Below are 12,159 nucleotides of genomic sequence, written 5' to 3' on the forward strand. Positions count from 1 at the left end.
AACTATTATTTTAATTACACAGTCTTCTGCTAAGACTTGTTCATAGTACAACATTGAAAAAATCATAAGTGCAACATTTAAAACCCTGCACATCCAAAAAAAATATTCACATCCTAGTAACCTGTTACCAGACATTCACTTTTGAGTGCTACCCATACATTTCAACAGTTATTATTGCAAAATGTCCCTGGATTTTCTTTCAAATGTTTGTCCTGTCCCTCATAATATTTTTCAATTAATAGTAACTGTCATAATTAAAGTTGGTCAGTAATGCCAAGCAGAGTTTTATACTTCTTAATTCACCCCGGGGATTACTTCTGTTGCTCTACTCGATAGTGGCACAAGAAAATAATTCTTTTGACTAGGCTTATATAGGCCCTAGGGCCAATAGCCTAGTACTTACCTATGAAAAAATGCATATAGATGCAAAGTGTACTGTTTTATTAACTTTGTAAGTGAATTAGAATATTTAACAATTGTTCCTGATTTTACTCCTCTCCCCACTACTTTTTCTTTGTCGAGAATGTTTGACCAAATAAGCTACCCCAAAACTTTCAGATACAAATAATTTTACTGGTATTATTTCAGAAAACCAGGAATAGAGTACAAAGCTGTTCACATTGCTTTATTTTCTTGGTACAATGTTTGTCTTTCTCAGTGCGGTTTCCTTGGAGGGGGCTGGAAAGCTAACATGTTTATTTGCAGTCTCAGCTGCCTAACAGACATTACATAAGCCTTTGGTGCAGAATGATGTGGGTTCCGTTTTTATCCAAGGTATTTAGATTAATTTTCCAGTACTGACAATGCAAGTTAAGGTGGCTGATGTATTTCTGGGTGTGCCATCCTTCAGATGTGATGTTAAACTGAAGCCACATCTGTCTGAGTTGGTGGTAGCACAGGTGGTTGTAAAACATGGCACTTATCAAAAACAGTAGCGGATCTTGATCTTCCCATGTGTTTTGGCCAAATTTCCCCTAGTCATTAAGGATACACCTCAGGTCTCCCCCAAAGAGAGGCCTTTGGTTTACTGGGACTAACCTGGTCGACAAAAAGAATAAATAAATTATGGTTGCCACTGCACCACAGTTATTTCATTATATTTTTGTATGCAGACTATTTTAATGCAACAGAAATAATTAAGGGGTTATAGTTATTATATCTCAATGTACCAGCAGCTGAAAGGTGATCTTGGAGATTTTATCCCCCTAGAATCCACTTAAACTCTCCTTTTTATGAATCAAGATAGACATAAGGAAATATTTTTTTTTTTAACTTCCATCTTAACTGAATGGCAGTAGTGCCAGTCACAGGCATCTTGCACAACTCCTGGAACCCATTTTAATTTTTTACTTGAATTAGTCTACACCGAGTTCTCGGGGGCACCTCTTACCTTTTCAATGATGGTCATAAATGCTCAACGAAATAAATGGAACTACATGTTTTAAGGCTTCCAATTTTTAGTCCGAGTGCTGACAGACCATCCACCACAGTCTTCTCACATTCTTCCCGAGGTGTCAAAACTAAGACATTTAAACTACTTTTTGACTGACCTACAGCAGGAAGTTGTGCATTTCATTTGAATGCAGGCAAAATGTGCAGTACTTGCAATGTAGCACAGAGCAAATATGTCTGACTTTCCCTTCTTGACTCTGGGTTAATGATATTTTTTTTATTTCTACTGAGGCATAAATGTGTTTGTGCATGACATTTTTCCACCTTGGCTGTATTAGTAGCTACAGACCTGACTTGTTGCACTGTAGCATTTCAATACTTCATCCAAAAGATAATCCTTGAGCATGACAAATTAGTAGTTTTTCATTGTTGTGAACATTGCCAAGATTTGTAAGACAATGACATTCATTGTTTTTGTAGGGAAACTTTCATTTTTAATAGTGGATTATGGGTGAGATGTTACCACGTATTATAAATGTATTCTATATGTTAATAGAATGTGTTTTTTTAGCATTTCCTATGTGTCCCACCAGCTACTGATGTGCCTGAGCAAGTAAAGGAGCCTGGACCACCACTGGCAATGACTGATACCTTACTTCAGCAAGGAACTTAATTAGCAGATCAATTCCACTGGTCTGACCTCAGCAAATGATTAATTTGCTCTTCCCCAATGAAATTGATAAGAGATCTTTGACACACAACAGGGAGTTTAGCTAGACGCATTTACAATTCAGCTGATGTTGTCTCCCTACCTAAATTAGGCTGTATATCAATCAGCATACAGTAGTTCCAGCTTTGCAAGCTAACTATGGACATAGCATTTCCTAAAGGCCTTCAGTTAATCAAAATAAATTTGTCAAGAAGCCCAAGTCAAAAACTTCAGTTAGACTGTGAATGATAATACAACCCATAATATTTTTTTCAGGAAAACAAACATATGGCACAAGTGAAAAAAAAAGGTATTTGCTTGCATTCCAGGAATAGTCTCCAATCCCTAAGTTTTTATGCACTTACCATGATGCTCTGGTGAGACCCTGGGACGGGGATCTTTACTAGTTTCCCAGTTCCTCTAATTCAAAATGTCCTTATAAAGGCAAGAACTGGAAACAGTCTAGTTAATTCCACCTAGTCACTACATAGCCAATGAAGCACTACCCTTTTCAGGCAGGTGGTAGACCCAAAGGCTTCAGTAACCTGCTGAAAGGACCTTCTATTTCAAAATCAAAGAAGGTGTTAATATTCTGTGACCCTAGTCTTTTGTCTCCCAGCTTTGAGCCTAAACATTAGATTGCCAGTACACAACTGTTTCCTTTGCAAATACTGAAGGTTTTACAGGAAGCCAGAAAAATCTAACACTATTTGTCTGAAAGGTATATGTTTTCTTATTGATGTACAGATGATAATTTAATTATCTTTCAGGAAAGCCTCAAAAACTATCCTGATTAACTCTTTCTTTGACCCTGTAAACTGTTGGCCATGTCTTCTATTAAGACTCACTGTGATACCTTTCACGTTTGAATATCGCACAATTCCTCAACAGTGGGTTTCTACTCCTTAATCTGTCTACAATGACCGTTTTGGCAGAGACAATACTTAAAAAGAATGACAAAGATTCCACCTGAATTAATTAATTCAGCTTCCTTACATTTTGGGTTTGGTGGAGGAGTTTTTACAAGAACAGATTGGTACCTTAGCTATCAATCCTACACTTACACTAAAAGTGATCCTGATCATAGCCCTGAATCAAAAGACCAACTTCCTTCCTTCTATCTTCAAACAAATAATTCAAATGAACTTATGTTACTACTTAGAAATTCTAAGAGAAAACTTTTTGTTAACATGTCAAATTTTTGTTACATTTGTGCCTAACAAGCCACAGAACACCAGCAGACAAAACTTCAAGCAGGACTGCTGGTAATACAAATGTTTACTATTATTCTGCAGCCAAACCAATTCAGAGATCCCTCAGGGCCCCTTCCATGCTAGGTGGAGCAACCAAAGCATTTGTTTTTGGATAGTTTTGATGAATAGGATCTGTAAAGAAGAAATGTAGTCAACAGTTCAAATCTTTATCTATTGCTCCAAATTAATTTGCTATGATAATTACCCGATGGATATTAGTTTTGTCCTTGATTTATCCTTTGGATCCACAGTTTGATTCTCTACCCAAACATGTTAATAACTGGAAAGACAAGAATGATAAAATACTACAACAGATTTTTTGTGAGGTAGCATAACAGTAGAAGACTAAATCATCTTGTTTTCTTATATTACATACACAATTTATTTTACCACTGTTCTATGCATTGTTCCATCCTTCATAACTGGTTAACGCTGTTATTCATGATAAGATGTTATAGTGTGGATCTTTACACATGCTGCATGAAGGGTGAATAAATATTTTCCTTCCTTATTTAGCCAGCTGCACAATTAATAATATAACTCTAAGAAAACTAAATATAAAGTCTGAAAATAATAAACACTATGCATCCTCAGTGCCTCTACCAAGCATATGCTCATGGGTAAAAACTGAATCAACCATTCCTTGCAAATAGCTATGGTTCAGTTATACATAACACACTGACAAACCATTCTGCAATTTTTATTATTTTTTAAGAGTGCTATGGATTAAAAACACAAATCACGGATTTTCATTTTCTGTAGGACTTGACTGAAGTTCATGTACACGGCCAATATCGCTGAAGGAAACGGTTCCAGAACCTCGTTTTGCAGGTTTTGCCTATTCAAGAATAAATACATACAAAGAAAGAGAAACAGAAACACATTAATTAGCTACACATACAAAGCACAGAGGTATGTTTTAACTAACAATTACTAACCAACAATTTTACATTTCTGTGGGGCTTTTAAATACCACAGCATGACACCACAGAATGAATGAGTATTTTATGACATGCAATATGTTTTTATTGCAGGTTTCTTTTGAAAACAGACTATGAAATGGACCAAAAAGTCATCTGATCCAGCTCTTTATGTTTCTTAGTCTTTTGCTGTCATACAGTTCTGAAGTATACTTGAAACATAATTTGGAGACAAATGAAAGTTGGGTATAAACACTAGGAAATATATGAATGACGTTTCATTTTCATCATAAAGTAAAAATAAAAGAATTTAGCAGCTCAGTTAAAAAAAAAACCCTATTATTTGAATGCAATCATATATTTAAAAACAATGCACTAAAAATAAATAAAACACAGCACTTTCTATGCCCTGCAAAATCTTTCATAAATCACATGACACAAAACATCTAAACAAGGGGATGGAACTGCAAGTATAAGAAACTGCAGAGATAAGCTTAGCACACAAAGAATGGTTGTGTAAAATCTTACCACAACCATAGATGTCCTTCTCTTCCATGTTGCAGTATTCTAGTTGTGGGATTTCCTGCCCTCAGGCGACTCGTACATCGGCTCCTATGCAAAAGCTTCAGCTTGGCTGTTGCAGCTACATGGGACGTCACACGTAAGGCCATAAACCAGGGACCTTAAATGTGATGTCTGCATGCACAATCCTCAGAACTTGAAGCTCAGCAGGTAGAGTAGAAGGCCCAGCAGAAGATGCCAGTGGTGTCAGGTATGGGACCGTAGGGTCTTTCTGTAGCATAGATAGGTCCAGGGTGAAGCTGGGATGAAAGGAGAATGATGAGGGGGTTATTGGTGGGTGGGAAGGAATACTGCAACATGGAAGAGAAGGACATCTACGGTTATGGAAGCTGACACCACAGTTCAACGATAATCCAAAACTTGTTCTTTATTGTAAAAACAGATGCCCAGAACGTAACACAAGCGCTTTCGCTAGGATGTTCCTAGCTTTTTCAAGTACAAAGACAGGTTAAAAGAATCCAGCTTAAATATGACAAGTAACTATTTAAGCTGGATTCTTTTAACCTGTCTTTGTACTTGAAAAAGCTAGGAACATCCTAGCGAAAGCGCTTGTGTTACGTTCTGGGCATCTGTTTTTACAATAAAGAACAAGTTTTGGATTATCGTTGAACTGTGGTGTCAGCTTCCAGGTCGATTTTTTGTTATTACATCTACGGTTATGATAAGATTTTACACAACTATTCTATGTCCTATTCCTATGCTTCAGTATTCTAGTTGTGGGAGAGTAACACAGCTTAGTTGGATGAGAGGGTGGCAGATGCAGAAGAGGATTCTACAAAACCCTTTAGGATTGCCCTGGCAAATCCTGCACATGCTCTGGAGACTTGGTCTAGCTTGTAATGTTTGGTGAAAGTGTGGATGGTGGACCATAATGAAAGCTGTGTCCAGACCTTTTAGGAAAGCCTTGGAGGTGGCCATTCCCTTATGGAATGGGCCTTTACTCCCACTGGGTTTTTTTTCCATGGTGGGTGTAGCAGAGACAGATGGCTTTCCTGATCCAACATGTGATCGTTTGTTTGGAGACTTCCTTGCCCAATGCTTTGGGATGGAAGGAAACAAAGAGTTGTTTAGATTTCCTAATGGATTTAGTTTTGTCCAGGTAAAATCTTAGTTGCCTGTGTACATCCAGGGAGTGGAGTATCCTCTCCCCTTCTTTTGTGGGAGAGGGAAAGATGGGTAGGTGGATAGACTTTTTTAGAGACAAATCATTGACCACCTTGGGCATAAAGGAGGGGTTAGCTCTCAGGGTGACCCTGTTCTTATGGAACATGGTGTGTGTGTGTGTGTGTGTGTGGGGGGGAGCCATTAAGGCTTGCAGCTTCAAAACCCTTCTGGCTGATGTGATAGAAAACAGTCCTATTAGTGGCTATGTACATATCTGTAGGGAAGCTGTCCCAGCAGGTTCAAAAGGGTGTTGGGTAAGCTTTTCCAGGATGTAGTTAAGGACCCAGGGCAGAGGGATAGGTTTTTTTGGAGGTCTCATGTGCAACACCCCTTTAAGGAAGAGTTTTACGTCGAGTCTGGCTAGCAAGGGGGGATCAAGAGGCAAGCAGGCTGATATTGCATAAAGGTGTACTTTCACTGAAGAATAGGAAAGTCCACTTTTTATCAACTGAGACACATAAGTAAGAACTATGGGGAGCTCAGCGATGCAAGGGTCCCTTCCCTTGTCTAGACACCACTTAGTAAATCTTTCCCATCCCATTTAGCTAGGTATGACTTTCTTGTTGTAGGTTTCCTGGCCTCCCTCAGGACTGAAAGCACGTCCTCTTGAGTAGTGGCGTCTGAATGGGATCAAAAGTTTATTACCTACAGTATCAGGGACAACATCTGCAAGTGTGGGTGGAGGAAAGTTCCTTTTTCTTGTGTCAGGAGGTCCACCTTGTCGGGTAATTTGTAGTGATTGCCCTTGGCTAGATTGTGAAGTAGGGGGAGAACCAGTGCTGCCTTGGCCAATAGGGAGTCACTAACAAGATTTTCAGTTTGTTCTTCCTGATTTTCAGGAGTACTTTCTGAATCAGTGGGAAGGGAGGAGGGCAAAAAGAAACTTCCCCTCCCAGGAGATATTGAAAGCATCCACTCTCCAGGCTAGAGGGGAGTAGGTCTTTGAGCAGAAGGTCTGCAGCTGCCTGTTCTGAGGGGAGGCAAACAGGTCTAGTTGAGGAGTGCCCCACCGGTGGACTATAGGAAGACAGTCCTGTCCAGCATCCATTTGCGTTTTGGAGAGGATGTCATGCTTAGGAGATCTGCTTGCTTGTTGTCCTGCGAGGGGATGTAGGTTGCCTGCAGGGACAAGTTGTGGCGGGAGGCTAGGTCCCATATCAGCAGGGTAAGTCTGCACAGCTGATATGCCTTTGTCCCTCCCTTGTTTGTTGAGGTACCACATTACAGTGGTATTGTCTGTTACTATTAGAAGAATTCCTGGCAGAAGCAGAGGGGTAAAGGTTTTCAGAGCTAAGAAGACTGCTATAATTTCTCTGACATTGATGTGTTTGGCCTTCAAGGAATGATGCCAATTTGCTTGAACCTTGTAAGATGCCATTGTTGCACCCCAACCTGAATCTGAGACATCTGTATGCATTACTTTGGTTGGGGGGGGGGGGCTGAAGTGGAAGTTCCGGGTTTAGCTGGACTTGTTGGACCTACCAGCTGATTTCTTCCTTTAGTCAGGGAAGGAGGGGTATTACTTGTTCCAAGTGATTCAGGTGCTAGGATCAAATGTTTTTGAGGTACCACTGTAGCTTGCGCATATGCATTCTGGCCAGTGGTAGGATAGGGATGGTTGCTGCTATTAAGCCCACGAGTCGAAGGAATTGCCTTGCAGTTACTGTCTGAGAGTATAGGATCTCCTTGAAGTGGGAGGTCAGGGATAGTACCTTATCCTGTGGGAGAAAGGCCTTCATTCTGTCCATTTGGATTCTGCAACCCAGAAAAATCTTGTCCTGGTCTGGGTTCAAGGAGGACTTTGGAAGGTTGAGGGTGAACCCTAGATTCTGCAGAAGGAACATGGTGAAGTGCAGATTATTTGAGAGGGTATCTTTTGATTCTGCCAGTGTTAGGATGTCATCAAGATAGGGGTAAATCTCAATTCCCTGAGTTCTGCAAAAGACAATGGCCGGGGGGCAGGCATTTTGTGAAGACTTGGGGTGGGGGGGCAGTGGACAAACCAAAGAGAAAAGCAGTAAATCTGAAATGAGAGGAAACGCAGAAATCTTCTGTGGGAAGTCCTGATGGGTATGTGTAGGTAGGCCTCTTTTAGGTCCAAGGTGGCCATGAAAGCAGTGGCTGGAATGAGAGTTAGCAGGGTGGGAAGTGACAGCATTTTGAAGGTGGGAACCTGAAGGTAAAGATTTAGGAAGAAGAGGTCTAAGATGGGTCCTCCAAAGGCAGTCTTTCTTGGGAACCAAGGAGAGACCGGAGTAGAAACCTTTTCCTTCCTGTCCTGAGGGAACCGGTTCTATGGTACCCAGCTTCAGCAGGTCTGTCAGGACCTATGGAAAGAGATGCAAGCTGTTTTTTGGGGGTGTATAGGATGCCTCTCATGAGTGGTTTTTCTTTCCAGGAGAGCAAATATCCTTTTTGGATTATGGATAGTACCCATTGGTCCAAGGTTATGGTTTGCCAGAAGGGGAGGCAGTGGGGAAGGCGTGCTGAGAGTGAAAGGTTGGCAAGGCAGTCATGCATTGTTGGGGCCTCCTCTGACCTGAAAGGGTCGTCTGGGTTGAGGATGTGGGGCAGCAGGTCTGGACGTGGAGAGTCTTCTTGCACCTCTTCTAGATCTGGAAGAGGAAGTACCTGTCTGAGTAGGGTTTTGCCCTACAAAGGTGGCTTTAGCAGGGTAGTTTCTGTAGTACTTGGGAATGAGGAACAACAGTAAATGTTTTATGTCCTGCAATTCCTTACTTTTTTCTTGCAGATTCTTGAAGAGATCTGCAGACTGTTTTCCAAAAAGGAAATTGTGATCCAGGGGGGCATCCAAGATCTCTGACTTGAAGTCTTCTGGGAGATTCTGAAGTCTCAGCCAGGAGTATCTCCTGAGAACAGAAGCAGATGCTGCAGGGCGAGCAGATGCTTCTGCAGCATCATAGCTGCATCTAAATGAGTGGCTGGCTACTTGTGTAGCCAGAGAAAGTTTGGAGGAGCTGTCAGGGATAAAAGCCAGCAAGGAGGAAACTTGAGAGACCAAGTCAAGAGCATATTTAGTCATGTGCATCTGACAAGTTAATGGCTCTGAAAGCCAATGTGAAAGAAGTGTATACCTTCTTACCAATCCTATCCATAGATTTGCTGTCTTTATCAATGGGTATTAGTGAGGCGGAGGGAAGGAGCCTGGATTGCTTATCAGGGTAGGTGGCAATCACTGCTGGGTCTGCCAAAGGTTGTTTGACTACGTATTTCTGCTCATTAGACACCTTGTAGAAGCAATTTGGGTGCTTGGGGGTAGGTGGCTATGAGTCTGGGGCCTTAGATGCAAAATTAAAGGCATCCAAGTATGCAGGTAGAAGGGGAGGGGGATTCAACTTGAAGCTCAAAATACCTCTTTTGGGGGTCAGTCATTTGTGAGATATCCCATCTGAAATAGTCCATCTTGGTGATGGTCTCACCAAATGTAATATCCTCAGGGGGCGAATCCCCCTCAATATATTCCTCATCAGGAGAATAATACTCCTGGGGAGAAGCAATTTGGGAGGTGTACGATATGAAGTCCTCTGAGGAGAAAAGGAAGTATTATGCTCTTCTTCCCTAACCTGACATGTCATGGGGGGGAGGAAAGAGGCTGAAGCAGGTCTAGGGCTGAGCAAAGGTAAAGCAGTGGGGGATGAGGCTGAAGGCCTAAGGGCCATAAAGGCCTGCATCAGGGAAGAAGTGAAGGACTGCCAATCCGGTAGGCCTTCTACAGTGGAGGAAGCATCCTTGATTTTCTGTTTCTTTTTAACTGGGGTGGACATTGGAACCGGCCTGGAATCAGGTTTAGTAGGAACCGTATCAGAAGTCTGGATCCCGGTCGGAGGTACCACAGAATCTGGTGCCCCCACGACCTCAACAGTAGTCTGTGTCTGGGTAGGTTCCGTGGATGTGCCAGTCATCAGCTGAGCAACGGCTTCCCCAAAGGTCGTCGTTGAAGTCGAAGGATCTGCCGGGCGCCCCACAGCTCCTAAATTGGCAGCTGGTGGGGCGTCCGGTAACAGAACGGCAGGCGAAGAAGGCCTAAGAAGCTTGGGCTTCTTATGCAGAAGTTCTGACATGGCCTCCGATGCGGGATCCATTCTTAGGGCTAAACACTTAAGGTGCTGGTTTTCTAAGTAGAGGTTTAGTGCGGCCAGACGGCTGCATAGGGTCTTTGGCACAAACATTTGACAAATGGAGCAAGCGGAATGGTCGTGCTCCTGGCCTAAGCAAAAAACACACCCATCATGGGTGTCTTTATGGGTATCTGGCACCCACATTGTCATTTACCCTTTTTACCTGACATTAGCTATAAATTGCTACAACAAACCAAGCCTAAGTAATAACAATTGGATATGAAAAATTCAAAAACCCAATGGGTTACTTAGCTTTACTGAAACGTCTGATGAGAAGGCTCGAACACATGATGCGTCGGTCGTCTGTGGCTGAAAAGTTCTGAGAATTGTGCATGCAGACTTCACATTTAAGGCCCCTGGTTTATGGCCTTACGTGTGACGTCCCACGCAGCTGCAACAGCCAAGCTGAAGCTTCTGTATAGGAGCCGACGTACGAGTCGCCTGAGGGCAGGAAATCCCACAACTAGAATACTGCAACATAGGAATAGGAGGACATTAAGAATTCAACCCTAGCTCCTCTTAAATGTACTAAAGCATATATGTTTTCTTCTACCTCAGATGGCAAATAATGCTGCACTTAAAAGGCTACACTGGTAAAAATACCAGAGCAAACTGGAACAGCAGAAATAACCATATTAAACATAATGAAAACAACTACTTAAGCTGAAATTTCAACTACAACAGAGTTCCACTGCATAACAATGTTTCTAATGCAGCAGAAAATAAAGTTGTGTTAAGAACTTGCCAAATTGTAGCCGTTTGAGTACATTCACTGTTGCACCATCATCTATGGGATACCATGCCTGTAGGTAGCCTGATGGCTATTCCAAATTTTGAAGTTGTACCTTTCCTAAAGACTTCATCTGACTCCAACCCACTGCCACGTAAAGGCATTGGTAATATAACATGAGTTAATACTATCTGCAGATCGTTCTCTGTGGCTATGACAGTAGGTAGACTCTTTCACCAAAGCCTAAAGTAAAGGACCAGAGAACGCCCTCCTGAGTAAGAGGTCTCCAAGTACAGCAAGGTCAAAGAGGGAGGGACCTTGTGCGATCATGAAAGGGAAGGATGGACTGCAGCAGTGAATGTACTCAGACATCTATGTTTATAACAAGTTTCTAATATATATATATATATATATATATATATATATATATATATATATATATTTAGGTCTACTTCTAAATTTCAAACTTTCACAAGTTTGAATTTCTTACAATCGAGTAAAACTGAACTTGTGAAAGCTCGAACCATTTAAATAGAGATCGCCGTACAGAGTGAAATGGTATATTTACCATTTTCCTTGCTGTAGTGTGATCTTGGAGTTGGTATATTTAATTAGCAGGGGTGCGGGTGTGCAAGGGGCTTGCCCCTTGCAAAAACGTAAAAAAAAATTATTTTTTTTTCTATTTTTTGTTTTATTTAAATTTCAAACTTCCACAAGTTGGATCTTACGGTCCCAAACATAAGAAATTCGAACTTATGAAAGTTCGAAATTTAGACGTAGAACCATATATCAATGAGAGGGACAGAACGAGAGATACAAATATATATAGATAGACAGCCTCTGTGACAAACGAGGTATTGCCAACATAGCTAGCTGGAATTCTGTAAATAATTATATGTCATTTGTGAACATCAACATGATGTATACAGTATGCTTATGTGTTACAAATGTATTAGAACTGTATGCCATATGTGTATATCAAACTACTTGAAGGTATTTGCAAAGTGCTGTTTGAAATGTAACCATAGTTCATAGGTTGGTACTGGGGCCTATACAAGTCGAGCCAAAAAGGTTCCCTGGCGTTCGCCACCCAAGAAAATTATTTTCCTGTCCCCCTGTCAAGCAGTGTCACATAAGTGATCCTCGGGGTGAATTTTCTATTTCCCATCCGGTTGTCAAGACTTTTCTTAAAGAGGGCCAATGAGAAGCTTTGCTTGACATGAATGGGTAGTCTGCTCCAGAGTATGGGAGTCTCTAGGACAGGAATCTA

The 12,159-nt window shown here is 41.3% G+C and overlaps 1 protein-coding gene across 2 annotated transcripts in view; it reads right to left on the bottom strand.

Moving 5' to 3' along the window:
* Nucleotides 1–3,709: 3,709 nt before the first annotated feature.
* NDUFAF5 (NADH:ubiquinone oxidoreductase complex assembly factor 5) overlaps nt 3,710–12,159 on the bottom strand; it is a 658,571-nt gene continuing 650,121 nt past the window's right edge. For both annotated transcript variants that reach the window (XM_044056157.1, XM_044056167.1), the window contains one exon: nt 3,710–4,192. In XM_044056157.1, coding sequence (XP_043912092.1) covers nt 4,094–4,192 — 99 coding nt within the window. In that variant the 3' untranslated portion in view covers nt 3,710–4,093. The remainder of the gene's footprint in view (nt 4,193–12,159) is intronic.

This window comes from Protopterus annectens, chromosome 1.part2, assembly GCF_019279795.1.
Source record: "Protopterus annectens isolate FY-2018-M chromosome 1.part2, PAN1.0, whole genome shotgun sequence".
NCBI classification, from domain to species: Eukaryota; Metazoa; Chordata; order Ceratodontiformes; family Protopteridae; genus Protopterus; species Protopterus annectens.